At 39.7% G+C, this 18,275-nt stretch overlaps 1 protein-coding gene across 1 annotated transcript; it reads left to right on the top strand.

The window, feature by feature from the left end:
* Nucleotides 1–8,873: 8,873 nt before the first annotated feature.
* On the top strand, nucleotides 8,874–17,189 carry shisa7b (shisa family member 7; the record flags this gene model as incomplete). The annotated part of the gene is made up of 5 exons (XM_081375775.1): nucleotides 8,874–9,553; nucleotides 9,746–9,903; nucleotides 13,539–13,595; nucleotides 15,073–15,261; nucleotides 16,363–17,189. 5 exons carry the CDS (start codon nucleotides 8,874–8,876, stop codon nucleotides 17,187–17,189), a joined length of 1,911 nt encoding a protein of 636 aa, XP_081231901.1.
* Between the last annotated feature and the right edge of the window lie 1,086 nt (nucleotides 17,190–18,275).

Raw genomic sequence — 18,275 nt, 5'->3', positions numbered from 1 at the left:
CAGTCCAATGCACTCCTCATTTTCATTTTGAACAGTAAATATGATGTTTTGTTAAATGCTTTATTTAAACTGTTTCCTGTCTGTCTTTGAGATAAATGCTTGGTGTTTTGGATAGAACTTCAGTTTAGGGTCCAATTCTCACTATTAACTACAACTTTTGCCTCAATAAACTCTTAGTTCACACCTGGTATTAAGATTAGTTTTGGTCGATCTGATCACAAGTGGATGATGTAAACGGAGTCTAAAGCGTTTTGAGCTTGTCCACTTTCAACCGCTTCCAGAGGTAGTCGAAAACACATTCGACCGGATTGCTTTCATAAGCGCTCGTGGCCAAATGTGTTTGAACCCCACTCTCCACCTAATGTGTAAACATTTTGGGAAGCACGATAGCCAGATGGGATTTAAACTTTATCGGCTGAAGACCCAAGTTTGGTTGAAGTCGTGTAAACGGGAATGCGTCTTCCTCATCTGCTTATGATCGACCAAAACGCTTAATCTTAATACCAGGTGTAAACAGGGCCCTAGTTACTGCTTATTAATAGTTAGTAAGGTAGTTGTTAAGTTTAGGTGCTGGGTAGGATTAAGGGATGAAGAATATGCTCATGCAGAATAAAGCGTCAATATGTGATTTAATAAGCAACTAGTTAATAGTGAGAATTGGACCCTAAACTGAAGTGTGACTAGTTTGTTATATAAAGCAATTTGTACATTTTTAAGAGTGCCTTAGAAGTCCTTCGCTTTTGTACATTCATTGTGTAAAAGAAATATCCCAATGCATTGACATCATCACCGAACCTCCAAACTCTTTATGCTCTGGTGTTTAACCACTCTAACAAAACGCCATCCTTGAACTTGTCCCACACCTGAACCTGTTTTTCACATTTTTCCTCTCTTCACGCATGTGTGAGCGTGTGATTCCGTGTTTTTGTGTGATTATTTTTGTGTGCGGCTCTGTGACTCATTTGGTTTGGGCCAGCGGCCGCAGGACCGTTTGAGTCATCTGGCTGTGTGTGAGAGCGCGTATGTGTGTGCGAAGCTACGAGCACTTCTGGCAGGTTCACTACCATGAAGCTCCCACAGTGACAAGACTGACCCAACCATTGCCTCCAGCAACACAGGGAGTCATTGTCATGCCCCAAATACAAACATTCACTCTCACGTCACTGCAGATCGCAATGCTCATACCCCCAATGTCCTAAAGTGTGCTGCCTTCAGACTGCGGTATGATACTTAAGAGCAATGCTGTCTCCTCCAGAATGCCTCCTGAAACCATCGTGCCTTTTCCGCAATGTGTGATAACCAATGCCAGCTTTCCAAGACCTCACATGTATGCAACATGGCGACTCTGCTACTGTTACACAAGTGTGAGAGGTAACACATTCACTTTAGGCCAAGTGACAAAAAGGAACTCATTTTGATTCATTCACAATCAACATTCAAGCAACTGAATCACTCAGGAGTAAAAATTCTTCAGTAACATACGGGCAGTTGACAAATAATATAGATCAAATACATATTAAGAAAATCTTCACTATTTTAATCACCTTTTGCTGTTTTGCAGTCTTTAGTCATGTGAGGTGTGATAGGAATTCTTAAAGTACAAATATTCAGCTTATGCATTTTTATTCTTTATTTTTGTCCGAAGAATAATTTGATTAGTTTATTGAATAATATTATTATTGTAGAATGATTTATTATATAATTATTATTATGCATCGTCTTCTTTTTAATAATGGTCATATTTCAGCCCTAAATAAAATATACAGTTTTGATATAATGCAATTATTTTCATGAGACACTTACCCCTGATTATCATGTTTTTTTTTTATCCCCATTCTTCCCAATAGATGTTCATTAATGTAAGAGTAATTTTTTTGTACCATTTCTCAATTAGTTTATAAAATTGCCATTGTATTACAGTATTATTAAAATGTCTTAATTCAATGATTTATGACATACTAGAATTTATTTGTTTTTTTTTCGTTGAAAGCGATTGTTAGCATTACTGAACAGGGAAAATGTAAATAGCCAACATGAAAATATTGTCATCATAATACCAATATAAATGGTCCATGAATAAAAACAAACTATAATTTCTTTTAATTTTGGACTCAAAATGGACCCGGGCATGTTCTTGATTTCTTGGGATTCACCTTATATAAAAAAGAGAAATCAATCAAGAATCATTGTCATGGGATGCCTCGGTTACCACGGAAACCAATGGCACCATCCTTTTTTATATACATTTCTGTCGCCCAAATGGAAGAACTAAACTCTATAGTTTGTCATTCTGTTTTTCGTTTCTCGGAAAGAAATAAGTTAAAATCCAGCCCGTTTTAAGAATGTTCATCAATTCTCGCGCGCTAGAATCTCACGAGCGCGTGCAAGTCTGGAAACGAGCGTCAGTTGATTTTCCCTAAAAACCCAGCACGCGCAGAAAAGACATTCTCAGCCAATAACGCGTGCCAACGATTGGCAGATCATTTCCAACATTTAGCAAATGAAACCACGTGCAAGCATCTCGCTCCAATCGATGTAAACTGAGCGAAGCGGACCTTTGTGGGAGCAATTGCGTTTCAGTGGCGCGGAGGTAGATCTGGAGCCCATTGAATTTGTTGAAAGCGGAATAACACGGTCATTTAAATAGTAGGGAAACGGATATTGCCGGGCGCGTCTAATTAATCAGCCGTTTTATGTGTATTTGGCAACATTCGGATTAGACTGTGCATAGTCAATAGCGTTTTATATGAAAAATAACCAATTTTTACCTGGATGCACGGAGTATTCTGCGTTTTCTTTTCTCGTTGGACTGTAAATTACGCATGGTCGATATTTTTGCTGATATTTGGAGACGTCCACTTATTCCTTTGACGTTTTTATGACTTGTGACTCAATGCAAACTATATTTTGAAACTGATATATTTTTTTTTTTGTAGAACACCCTGGACGAGTGGAGGTTTTATTCGCCTTTAAATAAGACACTCTCCCATCGCCAATGCCACAAAACTGCGTCTTTTTCTACGAACCAAGAGCTGTTAAGAAACGCAAGACCCCATCTCTGTGAATACTGCGCGTGCTGCATCATCTTATTCAATTTGCTGTCAGCCAAGAGAGGGGCAACAGTAACTTTGAACGGTTATTGTATCGCATTTCTTTCAGTCTCCGCATCATTTTCCACAGATTCGAAGCGGGCAGCTGTTGCAACACACGCAGGTAAGACGTGCCTTCATTTTGTTCCCATCTGATGCTGTTACTGCTGCAACGTGCGCGAGGATCGCATACACATAGGTCGCGCGCTCATTATAGCCTTTTTTTTTTTTTTTTTTGGTTGATTTCTGTTTATGAACACATCTGTTGTGAGCTAAATTTTGAATATTCTTAAGGAATGTAAGATCAGGGATGGATACATGTCATGGGGATTGGTGTCGCACAGCGTGTGTCGTCCGCCACTGGAATGTTAATTTCCTCCCTGAGATCTGCCATGATGCTGCTGTGTGTATAGATTGCTATAGTCTTGTTTGCGTGTTTGGGTCAGAATATGCCTATATTGTGAACTAAATGTGTGAATGAATATATAAAAATGCTAAAAAAATGTGTCTTAAAGGGTTAAGTTTACGGAAAGGGGTTTAAAAATGTAATTACCTCAGTATAAAACAATAGAAGTCAATGGAAAGTCCTCATTGTGATAGGAAAACAAGAATGTTTTTTTTTTTTTTTTTTTTTATTAACGGCTTGTCACTTGTAACTATGGCGCATTGTCAACACACGCATTCAAGTGTCGCAAAATGCACATAATTAAGCAAATCCTTCAGTGTTTCACTTAACAAATTACACTTAAGTGTCTTTGTTCATTTCTATTCATCTGTAAATGACAGCACAAAGATTTTTTTTTTTGTACTACGACTTGTTGCTAACTAACAGACTTTAAAATCCTGAAAGCTACTTTGATTTTTATCTTCTAAGGCCTACTGTCCTCTTTCTGCCCTTCATTTCTCCGTTCCCATTTCGGTGTGTGCTCACTCATAAAATGGTAATGGGCTGCATATTGGCCTGGCATCTGTCATCTGCACCTGTTTGTGGATGGGACGGATGCCTCCCATCCTCCTGAGTCAGAGAAACAGGGTTGATGATGATGATGATCAGGAGGAGGATGAAGGGGTGGGGAATGGAGAGGAAGAGGCAGATGAATGGAGATGTGTATTGCGCTCGCTTATAGGAAGAAGTATGTAGGCCTATTTACCGCAAAGGGAGGATGAAACGAGTGAACTAAGAGAGGTGATCCATCTGCCCATCTCTATGTCACATCCCTCTCTATCTCACTCACTGCAGCAGAGCTATTCTAAGAGAACACTTTCGACCCACGCACTGTCAAAAAGATCGAGAAAAATAAAGAGTGTATGAGAGAGAAGGAAGGACGAGAGGCGTGTAGTGTGGCATGCTCAGGCCGTCTTTGGAGAGTTGGTGTGCATGTGTGTTAGAGGAGTACGTGCAGATGTTGTATCACACATCTGTGAGGCTCCGCTTTCACGAGCCCGTGTTTCCAAGACCCTGTCTCTCCGCTTCACATCATTAGCCACACAAGGCGTTGCCGATGGCAACTCCGGAAAAGATGCAACTTGGTGAGCATAAAGCGCACTGCAAAACAGCATAAGATGCACTTGTGAGGGTCTGTTTAAAGGTGCGTAGCCTTGTGTGTTACCTCATTCCTTCTTCCATAAGGGTCCTTGCTCCTTAAGATCCTTCCTCCCCCATCCCTGCATCCTTCCTGTCTTCTCTTCTCCTCTCAATAGGGTCTCTCTCTGCCCTGCCAACCCCCCACTCCGCACACATCTGTGGCTGTGTCACCCCCCGCTTCCTCTCTCGCGTCGTCCAAAGCTGCATCTCTCTGAGCGTATTAAGCCTTCAGTATGTTCCCACAAGCCTTTTTTAAGTGGCTGTTATTTGCTTATTTACACCCTGTCATTGAGGTTTTAAGATTCACTGTTTTGCATCAGCTATGCTAACATGTGCATGTTATTCACTGCCGTAGATGTGACTCAATATGTGAGAAAGCTGAGGTCGCACTACTATATGCAAAAAATATGGTGTGCATATTGCATACACTTTGCACCTTGTTGATTGTGGAGGCTGATGTGATTCACAGCCACAGGATTGAGGATGATTTTGGTTGTAGGGAAACAACTGAAACTGAATGCACAGTTCTTCATATTATTGTTAAGAATTTTAAATAGTTTACTGATTGCAGTCATTGTCTGGTTGAATGTGTAAATGTTATATGTCGGTGTCCGTATAAAAGCCGAAATCTTATATGTTGGTGTGAGTAATATTATATAAACAATACAGCTATTTTTAATGGGAAATCGAAGGGAAATTGTTGATGTATTAAAAAAAACATATGGTAATAATATTCAATGTTGGAATATTCAGCGAATAACATTTTTTAAATAAAAAAGTTACTTAATTTAATGTAATTTGATTTATTTTTATTTCTTTTAGAATTGAATAGACACAAAACATAAAAATAAAATCTTATATCATATATCTCAAAAGAGACATATAGTGGGAGATGAAGGTCAGCGTTGCACTCACTAATAAGAAGTTTATGAAGGTAAAATGATACCATAAAGAGTTGGATGTGCAGGGTAAGATTTGTAAAGGTATAAATCACCTTTTTTGCTGTTATTTGTAAGTGTAATTCATGTATTGTGAAACTGCAGCTTCATGCTAACGCAAATTAAACATGATCTGTATTCATCTGACTTTTTTCCGCACTTACACTTTTGGCACGACCCCCACACCCCCGCCAAAATACGACCAAAAGCATTGCAAGCCTGTAAACAGCAATTTGCAATTGAAAACAACAGAGTCAAGAACTGCAAAACAGATTGATTGTGTAAAACCAACCTTTGTGTAAAAAAATAAACTGTTGCCAAATGTCTAAATGACAAAAAAGTTCCCGAAATAACCCGATTTATATAGTTCCGTCTTTCTTTTAGCTGCCGTTACAGTTTTGGCACTCATTGAGTTTTGCACATAGACTGTATAAAACGGTTTTGCAAGTGCGAGGAGGAGGACGGGTCCACCTTCTTCTTATAGCCAATAAAATGAGCTTCTCGCTGGCTCTCGATTGAACTCTTATCTGATTGGTTCAATAAACAAGCCAGATGCCAGAACCCATCTTTATCTTCATTTGGCTCCGCATCGTTCTCGTTGCCGAAATGGTACTTTAATGCACACATACATGTTAAATAAATAAATAATGATTGCTCAATAAGCTGTGTACCGTTAGGCTGACTATATGAGTTTATACTGAATCAGGGATTTGATTTATTCACTTTCTTTTGTCTTTCAGTGAAAATCCAAGACTAACCAAGGAAAACAGAAGCCAAGACGAAGAGCCATCAGCCTGGATGAAAACGACTGGAGTCCAAGCCAGGAATAGGAAGTCATCATCTTTTCTAAAGCAGACGAACCATCGCTGTTTTTGTGAGCCAGGGGCTTTTTGAAAGGATGTTGATTTGCACAGATTGAAGATTTTTTCCTTGACTTTTTGCTACCAAAACCAGTGCCAAACACTAACCGTGCCAACCAGAAGCAAGAAATTATTTGACCAGTACTTTTGCATTTTTGTTCATCCATTTAACCACAATTTACACCAACTTTAATTCTTAATTTTCATCTTTTTTCACTACTGAATAGCATGTAATAGTTCCCAGGGTGTATCGTTTATATTTACATCATTTAATTTGAGTTGCACACAACAAGCAGCTTTTGCTCCCCAAAATAGGGAGAACAGTGCATTATTGGTTAAACATGCTTTATGTAAGAGTGGCCGTTACGAATGCATTAGCTTGAGAGAGTTGGGCTCCTGATCGATTGATCGATGGATGGACGGGCTTATGGATGGCTGGCACAAGCCTCATTAAACTTTCCAAAGTGAGCTGCTGCTAATTCTGTTGATTAGTCGTCCGTTCCTCTCACTAAGGCCCGTTTTACTCTTCTTATCCATCAGATCTCTTTACTCATCCATCTCGTTTGCTCCTCCCACCTCTACGGACTCCGCACATTTAGAGCAGAACCCTCAGGAGTCTCTGAAGGGTTTAGATACTGAAGCCATACGTCTCATAGCCATACTAACGTCAAGATCCCTGCCAGCGTTGAGAGGATTCGGCTTGACCATTCTAGAACAGCAGATGCATGGGTATATTCAGGAATATTTTTAGAGGTCTATATGTTCGACGGTGGTCAAGGTTTGACGTTCCGTAATCTGCCATATTCACCAGCGAGCCATTGACGCGTTTACTGTGTTGACAGTGGGACGACGTTTAAAGTTGTCCCACTACTTGAAAAGACGCTCTTTAACACTTAGGATAGGTCTTTTGGTGCGTTTGCTTGACGGTCCACACGTGTTCCACATTGACGGATGAATCCCGACTTGTTCATGCCTGTTCAGTGGGCTCAACCATGCTGTCCTGCCAGAACTGGGCCCAAGCCCCCGTTTGTTTTATTCTGTTGGGTTGAGCTAAATCCAGAGCAGAGACACTCACGCAAGAGGGTCCAACACACATAGACCCTTAACCTTTACCTAGACTCAGTCCATCCTTCCATTTCCTTTCTTCCTTTCCTGAACACTTCTTCCTTTCTGGCCTGACTTGTGGCGTCAAGCCAGGAACTAATATATACCTGCTGCTTGTTACACTTCGCGAGTGCCCTAACCGACCTACACTCTTCCAAAGCCTTCGTAATGAGCCTTTGTTCCGTGGTGCCACCTTTAGAGAAAAGATCAGCTCTTCCCCATTTCTCTTGAACTCTTGAAAGTTGCTCTTTCATCGCTTCGTCCTACCTTTATCTCTAGCCTCAATAACTTCCTTCTGAAACTCGAAAAGATGAAGTACTTAGTATTTTTCTTGAGAACTGACACTGTTAGCTTGACAATTTGGACCGCACAACAGAACCTCAATGACCTTGAAAGGTATTCTTGTTAGTCTTGCAAGATATTCTCATTGATGATTAAAGCCTAAAGCGACCAACCAACCAACCAACTGAGATTTGTTTACAAGACAACATCAGTTCTTGAAGCTGACAATGACAGTTGTTTACAAATCACACAGAATAGCTGAGTAGTATTAACTGTTTCTTTCTATAATGGTTGGTTAGTGAGTCGAGAACTGAAGTGCCAACCAGAATAACGAGCATTTGGTGAGATATAGTTTACACTCAAACAGAAATGTTTACATGTTGCCCATAAGGTGAACTCAGATTGAGTCTTGAATGAGTTGTTTGTGCCATAGATCAGTTCAGTTACACAGACTTAAACAAAACCACCTTTAAGAGGATGTTCCCATGACTTTGACACTTTAAAAAGTTTACATTGTTAAAATATACATTTTGTTTACAGAACTAAATTGCTTGCAAAAAAAGTCAAATACGTCATATTTCTAAAGCTGTTGTTTTTTTGTTCTTTTTAATTTTCTCATTGAGAAGATTCCATAAATTTGATTTTGTGTCAAATCAACATTTTCAAGCATTCCAACTCTCACCCATTAAGCATAAAACTTGTACATAGATTTACCTCATTCTTGTTAATAATTTCCTCAGAAATATGTTTACACCCTAACTGCGAGTCTCATGCTTTTTTCTTCAATCTGAACTCCCGCACTTGGATGTGTATTTTGCATATGAAATAATTTGCATACTAGTGTATGCACATGTGAAATAGAGATTAACTTGTCTACATGTCTTATATATTGCCACATTGACTTGCAAATTTTGATAGACGTCAGCTTTTTGTAGGCCTCAGTAGTCTTTTGTACGAAGGCTTCACTTTTTTTCATCTTTGATAAAAAAAAAAGAAAAAAGTCCCCTGTATCAAGATGCCACCCGCTGCCATCTTGCTTTTCTTTCTGTTCTGCCCTGTGGTCTCCACAGTGACTATTACCTCGGAACGCTCCTCTGTGAATGGGGGGCCGGTGTTGCTTCTGTTGCGAGGACGTGGCCGCAAGGTCCCTCAGCCTGACATGCGGGACAAGGAGGCTGCTGCCATGGCGGCAGAGCCAGAGGCAGCCGAGATCCCTCCGAGACCCCTGCCGCAGATTATGCTACCCCGCAATGTAACAGCCGATGCCCTGAAGCCCCCGCTGGGAGCCGCACAGGTGGCGCCGCCTCCTCGGCGACTGGTGGACGTGGACTGGTGTCAGGGCTACTACGACGTGATGGGACAGTTCGACAACACTTTCAACTGCACCAGGGGCACCTACATATACTGCTGTGGCACCTGCCATTATCGCTTCTGCTGTGAGCACCAGCGCAGCCGTCTAGACCAAGCCTCCTGCAATAATTACATCTCACCTGACTGGGCCGTCACACCGGGACCCGTCACTCATCCCCCGGTCCGACACGACCCAGATTTTGACCCGCTGCAGCAACAGAGCAACAGCACGGCTTACGTCATTGGGGGAGTCATCTCTTTTACCATGGCTGTGGCCATTGGGATTAAAGTGGCCTTCCATAAACTGTCTCGACGACCTAGGAATAGAGACATCAATATGCCTAGGTGAGTGAAAGGCCCATTATGGCTGCACTCACAAAGTGGAAGGAGACAATGCTGTACACATCTGAGTCTCCACCAGTGACTGCCAGATGAAGAGATCCGTTGTGATTTTGATGTCAGACTCTTTCAGCTTTTGCTTTTTGATTTCGTCATACACTCATCTTTCATTTGTACTATTTATCTCTTTCTGTTCAGAGCGCTGGTGGACATTCTGCGTCACCAGTCTAGTCCGGTCCAGCAAGGAGAGAGGAACAACAGCACGGTCCTAACAACCGCCACCTCCAGTGAGGGCACGCTGGGGCGGCCATTGAAAAACTTCTACACTCCTGTCCTCCAGAGCAAAGATAACCGGAGTGAGTCTATCTCACCCACATAAAAGAGTTATAGATCGAATAACAGCAAAATATTAAGCAAAGGAAACAATGCATGTACGCAACGTGTCTAAACTTGCAGGGGAATGAATGAGTTGATCTAGAGAAATAGGCGCTTGAATTAATCAACAGCACAGAAATGAAGTCTGGAGGCATGATTTAGTCGACAGATTGAAAAGCCTGAGTGTATGAGGTAATGTAGAACAGAGGATGTGTCAGAAATGAGTCACATTAATCCTGCTTCAGAGACAAAAGATGCCATGTAATAACCACATGCAAAGAGAGCAGCAGTAAAGGAAGTAAAGAATTGACCAACATCCTTAACACAGATACTTAAAGTATGCAGCCACTTTTAGAAAGTGAGGAGTAATCAGGGGCCAATGAATAAAATGTCTGTTAAAATATGGTATCAGTTTTGATTCTTGATTTTCAACTGGTTTAAAGAGTGCTGTGCAGTGCATTCAGTTAATATATATATAATTAATTGAATGCACTGCACAGCACTCTTTAAACCAGTTGAAAATCAAGTGGTGAGGTGTGTGTGTGTGTACGTATACAATTATTCAACCCCCATTGCAAATCCGCTTAATTGCCAAAATGTACAGACTTTCTGCTGTTTCCAATGAACAAATCAAACAAAAGTAATTGAAATGGCTCAACACAACAAATGTTTCAAGTGGTTTCCCCATATCCAACTAAAAATGCAACTTTTAATGACTTCCACAGTCTCAAAATTATCCAACTCCCTAAATAGAATCCCTCACAACAGCACAAATAAATGGCTGCAACCAGATTTCTGAGAAGGCAAGTTTAGAAAAACCCTCGAGTCACTGCAAAAGACCTGCAGCAAGACTTGGTGGTAACAGGCACTGAGCTTTCAGGTTAAGGCCCCTTAGGCTACTAAATGCATGCAGTTTCCATGCCAGGACTCCAAGACGTACACCACTACTGACCTAAAAGCACAAGAAAAGTGCTCAAAATCATATAAATAAGCCACAGAAATTTTGGGATACCGTTCTGTGTAGCGATGAAATGAAACAGGAACTTTTGGTGGTGGCTCAGTGATGCTCTGGGGCTGCTTTGCACCTTCTAAAGGTGGGCATACACTGTGCTTTTTTTGTCCGATTTTGAGTCGAATTCTGACTTGTGCAACTCTTTTTTGGGTATGGCCTATTTTCAGCTATGTCGTGCGTCGTTTGTCGTGCAGTGTTCGTGAAGTGTACAGTTGGAAACGAGAGGCGATTGACCGGATGGCCGGATGAATTTCTGGCATGTCCGAAATTTTGGTCGCTCCTCGAGACTATATCACACACGAACTGTTCGATTGCCCTAAACTCAGTGTTTTTTCCCCTCACTGCGCCTGCGCGAAAACAGAAGTTTAACCTTTTCATCTTTATGCAGCAAGAAAGAAAACGAAAAGAGGGAGATCTTTAAGTTCTGTAGATATCAAACTAGCTACAAATTACTGTTGCTTACCTCCAGTTCGTGTTGCAAAATGGATAAACCATACTACCCACATCTTCCCACGTTAAATGTTCATGTTAAACAAGCTGTTTTTGAAATAAAGCTGTTTTTAATTTTCATTGATGACTGATCATTGCAGTGTTAATCGTTTTAATTATAGGCCTATAATTCATTATAATCGATCTAAAAAATTGTAGACAATTTTCAATGAGGAGTAGTAAGCTTTTCTATCTAATCTTCGCAGCATGTCGGTTATGCGGGGATGCGCTATAAAATTACTGCGTGGCAAATTAATTATAATAGCCTATACATTTAATAATTAAAGTAGACCTTCCCTACAACAATAATACAAATAATAATTTAATACATACATTGCGAATGCTAAATACTCTTGATATTGATAGCTGATGCTTGTTTTGACAATATCTCTGGATACACAATATCATGGTTGATTTGCGCAACCTGGCACAGGGGTTTATAACACATATTTTACGTTACATTCACGTTTAGTGTGAGCAGTCAAGTCACAGCTCGATGATCGGACCGTATAGTGTGAGCACATAAAACACGAGCTTTGGCTTTACATCGCATTCAATCGTTCAGTGTGAGTAGGTAACCTTACTGAAATCGCACAGACATCGCAGTGTATGCCCACCTTAAGATGCTTGCCGTGAAGTGGTTGAACAATTTTGAGACTAGAGAAGTCATTACAAGTTGCATTTTCTGTTAAATTTGCATTTGCATTAAAGTTGCATTTTCAGTTAAGTTTGGCCAAACTACATAAAAACATTTATTGTGTTGAGCTATTTCAATTACTTTGGTTTAATTTTTACATTGCAAACAGCTGAAAATCTCTACATGTTGCCAATAATTTCGATTACAACTGTGTATGTATGTGTGTGTGTGTATATGTATATGTATATGTATGTATATATATATGTATATATATATATATATATATATATATATATATATATATATATATATATATATATATATATATATACACACATATATATATACACATATATACACAGTATATATAATAGAAACTTTAAAAGAACAGCACTTATTTGAAATATACTGTAAATATTTTTTAACATTAACTTTACTGTCACTTTTGATTAACTTAATGCATCCTTGTTAAATAAACAGTAACAGTATTAATTTCTTTTAAAAAAAAATCTTACTGACCCCAAACTTTTGAATGGTAGTGTATATGAAGAGTTCAGATGCAAAATCCTCTAAGTGCCATGTGAAATTTTCTTCTAGAATGATCATTTTTATCAAGCTATATTTAAGTTCAGTAAATTGACTTAAATGGCAATGAAAATTACCTATTAGTTGTCATTTAAGTGAAATTCCTGAACTTAAATATACGAGCTTGATAAAAAGGATCATTCTAGAAGAAAATTTCAGATGGCACTTAGAGGCTTTTGCATCTGAACTCTTCATGTATAAAGGCATTCATAAAATTCAAATTTCAAATCTTCAAATTTTAAAATTCCTATGCAAGAAAAAAACCCCACCATATTTAATCTCAATGATGTAACCTAATATTTAGAACTGTGGAAACCAAAAGTAAAATTTTACCAGTCTGTCATAAAAAAACAATAAAAAAATATATATTAAATTAATGTTATGGGGATGCAGCCCTCATTGTCTGTGCCTGTGTTGGCTGGCCATGATTTCATAAATGATGCTCTTTATAGGATTCGGTCCATTTTGTGTTGAATTGCCTTTTTTCACTCTCAAGGTTTCAATGTTTGGCTACATTTGCTAAATGGAACACATGCAGTTTGAATGTGCCAAAGGTGGTCTTTCCAATCAGTGGTGAGAGTATTTTAGTGGCACCAATCAGTTGTTATAATATTTGCAAATAATTTTTTCCACTATTATTGACAAAGTGCAAGTACGACTACACTGCAAGTAAGCGATGTGGTACAGCTTGACAAAACTGCTTTAGACTGTTTCAATCATTATAACAGGAGCGTTACACATCGCATTGTGTTTTTCACTTGCTGTGCTGATAGACATTCGGGACAGGTCAACCAATAACCATGTTTCTAAGTTGAGATATTAAATGTGCATAAAGGCCTCAAATGTATTTTATGAACTGGGAGTGGGTCGGTGTTCACTCTGCTCTCTTGCAGCTGGGAAACACAGTTTTGGCCAGACTGGGTCCAGTCCTAAACACACATCTACAATCGGTAAGCCAAGGAGCTTAGGCAGAGTGTGCAAATGTTTCGCTTGTGTGAGAGCACCAGTAAGAAAGCTTCAGATTTGTCTGTGTGTATTTGTCACTGCCTTTGCTTTGGCCTGGTCTAGTTGGTTCGAGTGTGTTTGCTCGTGCCCTCCCACTCTGTCGCTACCCTGAGCTATTTTCTTGTTGTTTGTCCTGCACCCAGCACTGTTTGCACCAGTCAGCAAAGCTTCAGTAACTGTGTTGGCATGCATAGTAGCAGAATGCCAAATATCATGAAGAAAAAGTGTCTTTTCTTCATGTTTATGCATAATATTATATTCATATTTATTGCAGTATATCTACAGTATATGAATATGATATGGAACCAAAAGATTGGGCGAAAAAAGTCCTGATGCTGTGGATTGCAACTTGTGTCCAGGTTCTCACAGTGGAAACAATATCTATCTATCTATCTATCTATCTATCTATCTATCTATCTATCTATCTATCTATCTATCTATCTATCTATCTATCTATCTATCTATCTATCTATCTAGCTATCTAGCTAGCTATCTATCTATCTATCTATCTATCTATCTATCTATCTATCTATCTAGCTATCTAGCTATCTATCTATCTATCTATCTATCTATCTATCTATCTATCTATCTATCTATCTATCTAAAGTAAAATGAATTTCTTTGAATTCATGGCTCACAACCCAGATAGATGGATATATTGTCTCTGGTATTGGCATTTTCAGATGTTTTTTCCTATTATAACTATTGTTGTTGTTATTTTTTGAGTGTTTGTGACTTCGAGGGTTGGTGTGGGGTGGGGGGGGGGCTGGGATGTAAAACCAAATAAGGAATTTTGTTCTTCAACACATTTTGTATAATGTACATTTTTTTTGTTTTTCTGCATAGATAGATAGCAATAATATTAAAAAGCATTTTAACTTTTAACTTCATGGGTCAAAATAGCACATATTGCATATGCCGTGATGAATTAGGGTTAGTGATTAAAGAACCGGACTCTTAACTCCAAGGTACTTAAGTTTAAATCTCAGCAAGGATGATCTATGAACTAGAGAATTGCTGAGTTCCCATGTGACCACTGTGTCCTTGACTACATTTAATCTGCAGTGCTTAAACCAAGGTTGCTCTAGGGGGACGTTCTCTGTAGTATGTGTACGGCAAATTACTTTAAGTAAAAAGTGTCTGTGGAACAAATTACTACATGAATAAGGATAGCATCATTACGTGAGGATATATTAAATTTAGAGGGAAAGTGAAGCGATGAACAGTCGTCTAGGCACACAAATGCTCCAATTGCATTGTAAGTAATTCTTAGACATCTTCCCTTGTCATTTAGAGAATCAGGGCGAAGCTTCAGTGTTCCAGTCACCCACATTTAATTAGACCCATATTCTAGATACAGATATGCTTTGAACACATCGGTTGTTGGTATTTGTCTTATTCTCCTTTGTTCTCCACTCTTAGAGCGAGTTCAACGCATGAACAACACCCAGTTGGCCTCGACAGGAACACTGATGTCCAGCAAGCACAATAATTCTGGCTTTCACCACTCCTCCTTCTCTCACTCCTTCCACAACCTTGCCCAGCTACCTCCATCATACGAGACCGCCATGAAACCAGAGCTTAACCGCTACAGCTCCCTCAAGAGACTAGGTGAGTGTGTGTCTGAAAAAGAGAGTGTGTAATTTCAACGCTGCTACTACTCAGAGGGTCTGTGTGAGAGAGTGTAGCAAGGGGTCAACTGTTGCTTTTTTAGGAAGGATGCTCTGTGGCATTGGATATTTTTTGCACATATAATTGTATTGTATGTTCAATTCATATTATTTTATTTCAAATATTTCTATTGATCATATTCAGTCATATTAAATCACTGCCTGAAACCTATAATTGAAAGAATTTGGAAATTACTACATCAGAAAGTTGACTGACAGTTAAAAATGGCTTTTTAAAAAGGGTTGAGGTTGGCCCCTATTTTACCTAACATTAACATACATTTCATTTCTGGATATTTTAGTCGGATAACATTTTAAACCTTCAATGCAACTCCAGTGTGATCGGGCGGTGCGATCTCACTTACCAGCACAAAATGTAAATCACCATTGATGTATTACAAGAGAGGTTATGTTAAGCTGAAATTATATTCATTAAATTGAATCAAATAAATGTAATAAGCATTCATGGATAATTCAATTGAATGTTGTTGATCATTTCTAGCATTTCCTTTTTTATGAAATAATCTAAAAAATAATCAGATATTGACTAAAGATAAAGCATTCAATCATTTTAAAAATGTTAATTGTTCATTGTTTTTAAAATATAAAAATATTTACATCAAAATTAAAATATTAATAAAGTATTAAAATATAAAAATGTTTCAGTACATGAAGAAGTTAATATTAACCACCATGAATTAATGCCGTTCATTGTTAGTTTATCATACCTAATGCATGATTTAATGTTAAAAAACTGAACATTATTGTGAAGTGTCTGTGAAGTGTAATCAATCTGTTACAAATCTGCAACACAGTATTTTTAAGTGATTTTTTTTTTCTTTAGCATTGCATAGCTGAAGACGAGTAACAAAAACACATTTAAATGTTACACCTTCATTAAATGTGGTCAACATCTGTCCCATACAGCAGTGCATTGTTTTAATGTGGTCAAGTGCGATCTGATCACTAAAACGCATGTTAATACCAGGTGTAAATGGTCAAATTTATGAATGATATTAATTTGACATTTTCCTAACTACAGAAAAAAACCTGGATGAATATTCCGGATATTACACCTCCAAGCGAAGGCCAAACAATGCCCAACCCAGCTTCCACTCCTCCCAGCACCACCTGCCCTGGGGCGGTGACTTCACATTGGGTGCCCGGGGAACCCTACCGCTAAACATGTCCCGCACGCGCATCCATGTGCCCAGTTCCACTTCCACCCCCAACCCCTACCCTTTACCCCAGACACAGTACAACCCCACCTTTGACACGATGAGTAAACCGCCTCGCCGGGTGATGTCCCAAGACCAGCTTCTGGCACTGGGGGAGGGGAACACTCTCTCACGCCTCTCCAAGAACCAGCAGCATCAGTATTACAAACCCATGACCACCAGCAAGAGCTCCAACACCCAGACTTTGCGCAAGTCTCACGAACGCCTCCTGGTGTCGCCAGACCGCCTGGAAGAGCGAATGATGGCCGATTATAGCGGGATGGTGTCCACCTCGTCCCGTCTCTCCTACCACCAGAAAGCGCAATCCCAGCAGAACGTGTGCGTGACGCCCTCACTCGATCGCCATCACATGATCAAAATGAATTCGCACCCTACCTCCGGCCGCGAGCAAGACCACGCGGTCGCTGGAATTTCGTCGGGTCACGGGGCTGGGACTTTGGGATGGGGGGACGTCCACGGCTCCGGAGGAGGGCCTGGAGCGATGGCGCACAACGCTCGCCGGATGGCATTCGCCAACAAACGCCAGAACACCATCGAACAGCTGCACTTCCTCCCCGGAGGAGGTGGGGGAGGGGGCGGGGGTGGAGGTCAGGCGCTGAGGACGGGGAGCAAGAACGAAGTAACCGTGTGAGTGCAAAAAGAAAGACGGAAGATGGTAAGGAGATGGATAAATGAGGTGTGATTGCGCAAGCCGAAGGAAGGGAAGAAAAAAAAGGCAGAAGACCGAAATGAAGAATGAAAAAGAGGAAGGAGATAAGAAGGTGGTCAGAAATGAGGCCCATTTGAAGAGAACACAGTGTATCACTATTGAAAGAAAGAGGAATATGAGACTATGCCCTAAGTGATTCTGTAGATCCCTAAATTGTCAAATTCTCAACAAACAGAAAAGTGAAGAGGGACTCAGGTTTCCTCTGACATGTGTGTAGCATATAGTGTCATGATGGCACCATTCAGACATGATCTGAGGAGACACAAAAGTGAAAAGGTTCATTATTAGAATAGGCCATGTTTTCTCTAGTCAGTGCATTCCAACTAATGTAAAAGCCAATTGGTTTAGGGGTTACTTTTTTCTGAATCCAATGACAGCAGTTGACCTTGCCTCAGAGTTTGCCAAAGTGTCATCCTCAAAGAGGTGTAGGTGTGTGTCACCTTCATCAGTAAAATAAGAGAACAATGAGAAATACTGGATGAAACTGACAAATGTCCAATAGTGTCCTGAATTACCTCACGGAAACTATGATTTGACCGTTCTCTTGACTTGGGAATGGATTGTGACTTGCCATCAAGCGCAGAAAATGCTGGTACGTAAATCACCAGAGAGAAGAACTTGGAACTTGAAAAATGTCACTCGTTTCGTGACCTGACTCTTAAGTCTGCACTGTTAATACGAGTCCAAATGCCATCAGCCATATTAGAGCTTATTCATACGGAATACAATGGAGGAAAACATTTTCATTGGGAAACGGGTGTTATATCGTTGATCAGAGATTTTTAGCATCTTATACTCAAGACTGTGAATCAAAGTTGACATGAATACTTTTTTGCATTGTGGATAACATTTTGGCTGTTTTATAATATAATCAAAAGGCTGTCAGATTGATGGGTAAATCAGGTCATACTATCTGAATTAGAAATGTTTGAGTAGACAGACATTTGGTGACCGAAGTCAGCCATTCAAAACTGATAGAAGTCATGCCTCTTTCTTGCATGTTTGACC

This window comes from Scardinius erythrophthalmus, assembly GCF_964197995.2.
Source record: "Scardinius erythrophthalmus genome assembly, chromosome: 10".
Classification (NCBI taxonomy): Eukaryota; Metazoa; Chordata; class Actinopteri; order Cypriniformes; family Leuciscidae; genus Scardinius; species Scardinius erythrophthalmus.
This window is presented reverse-complemented; position numbering and strand designations above follow the sequence as displayed.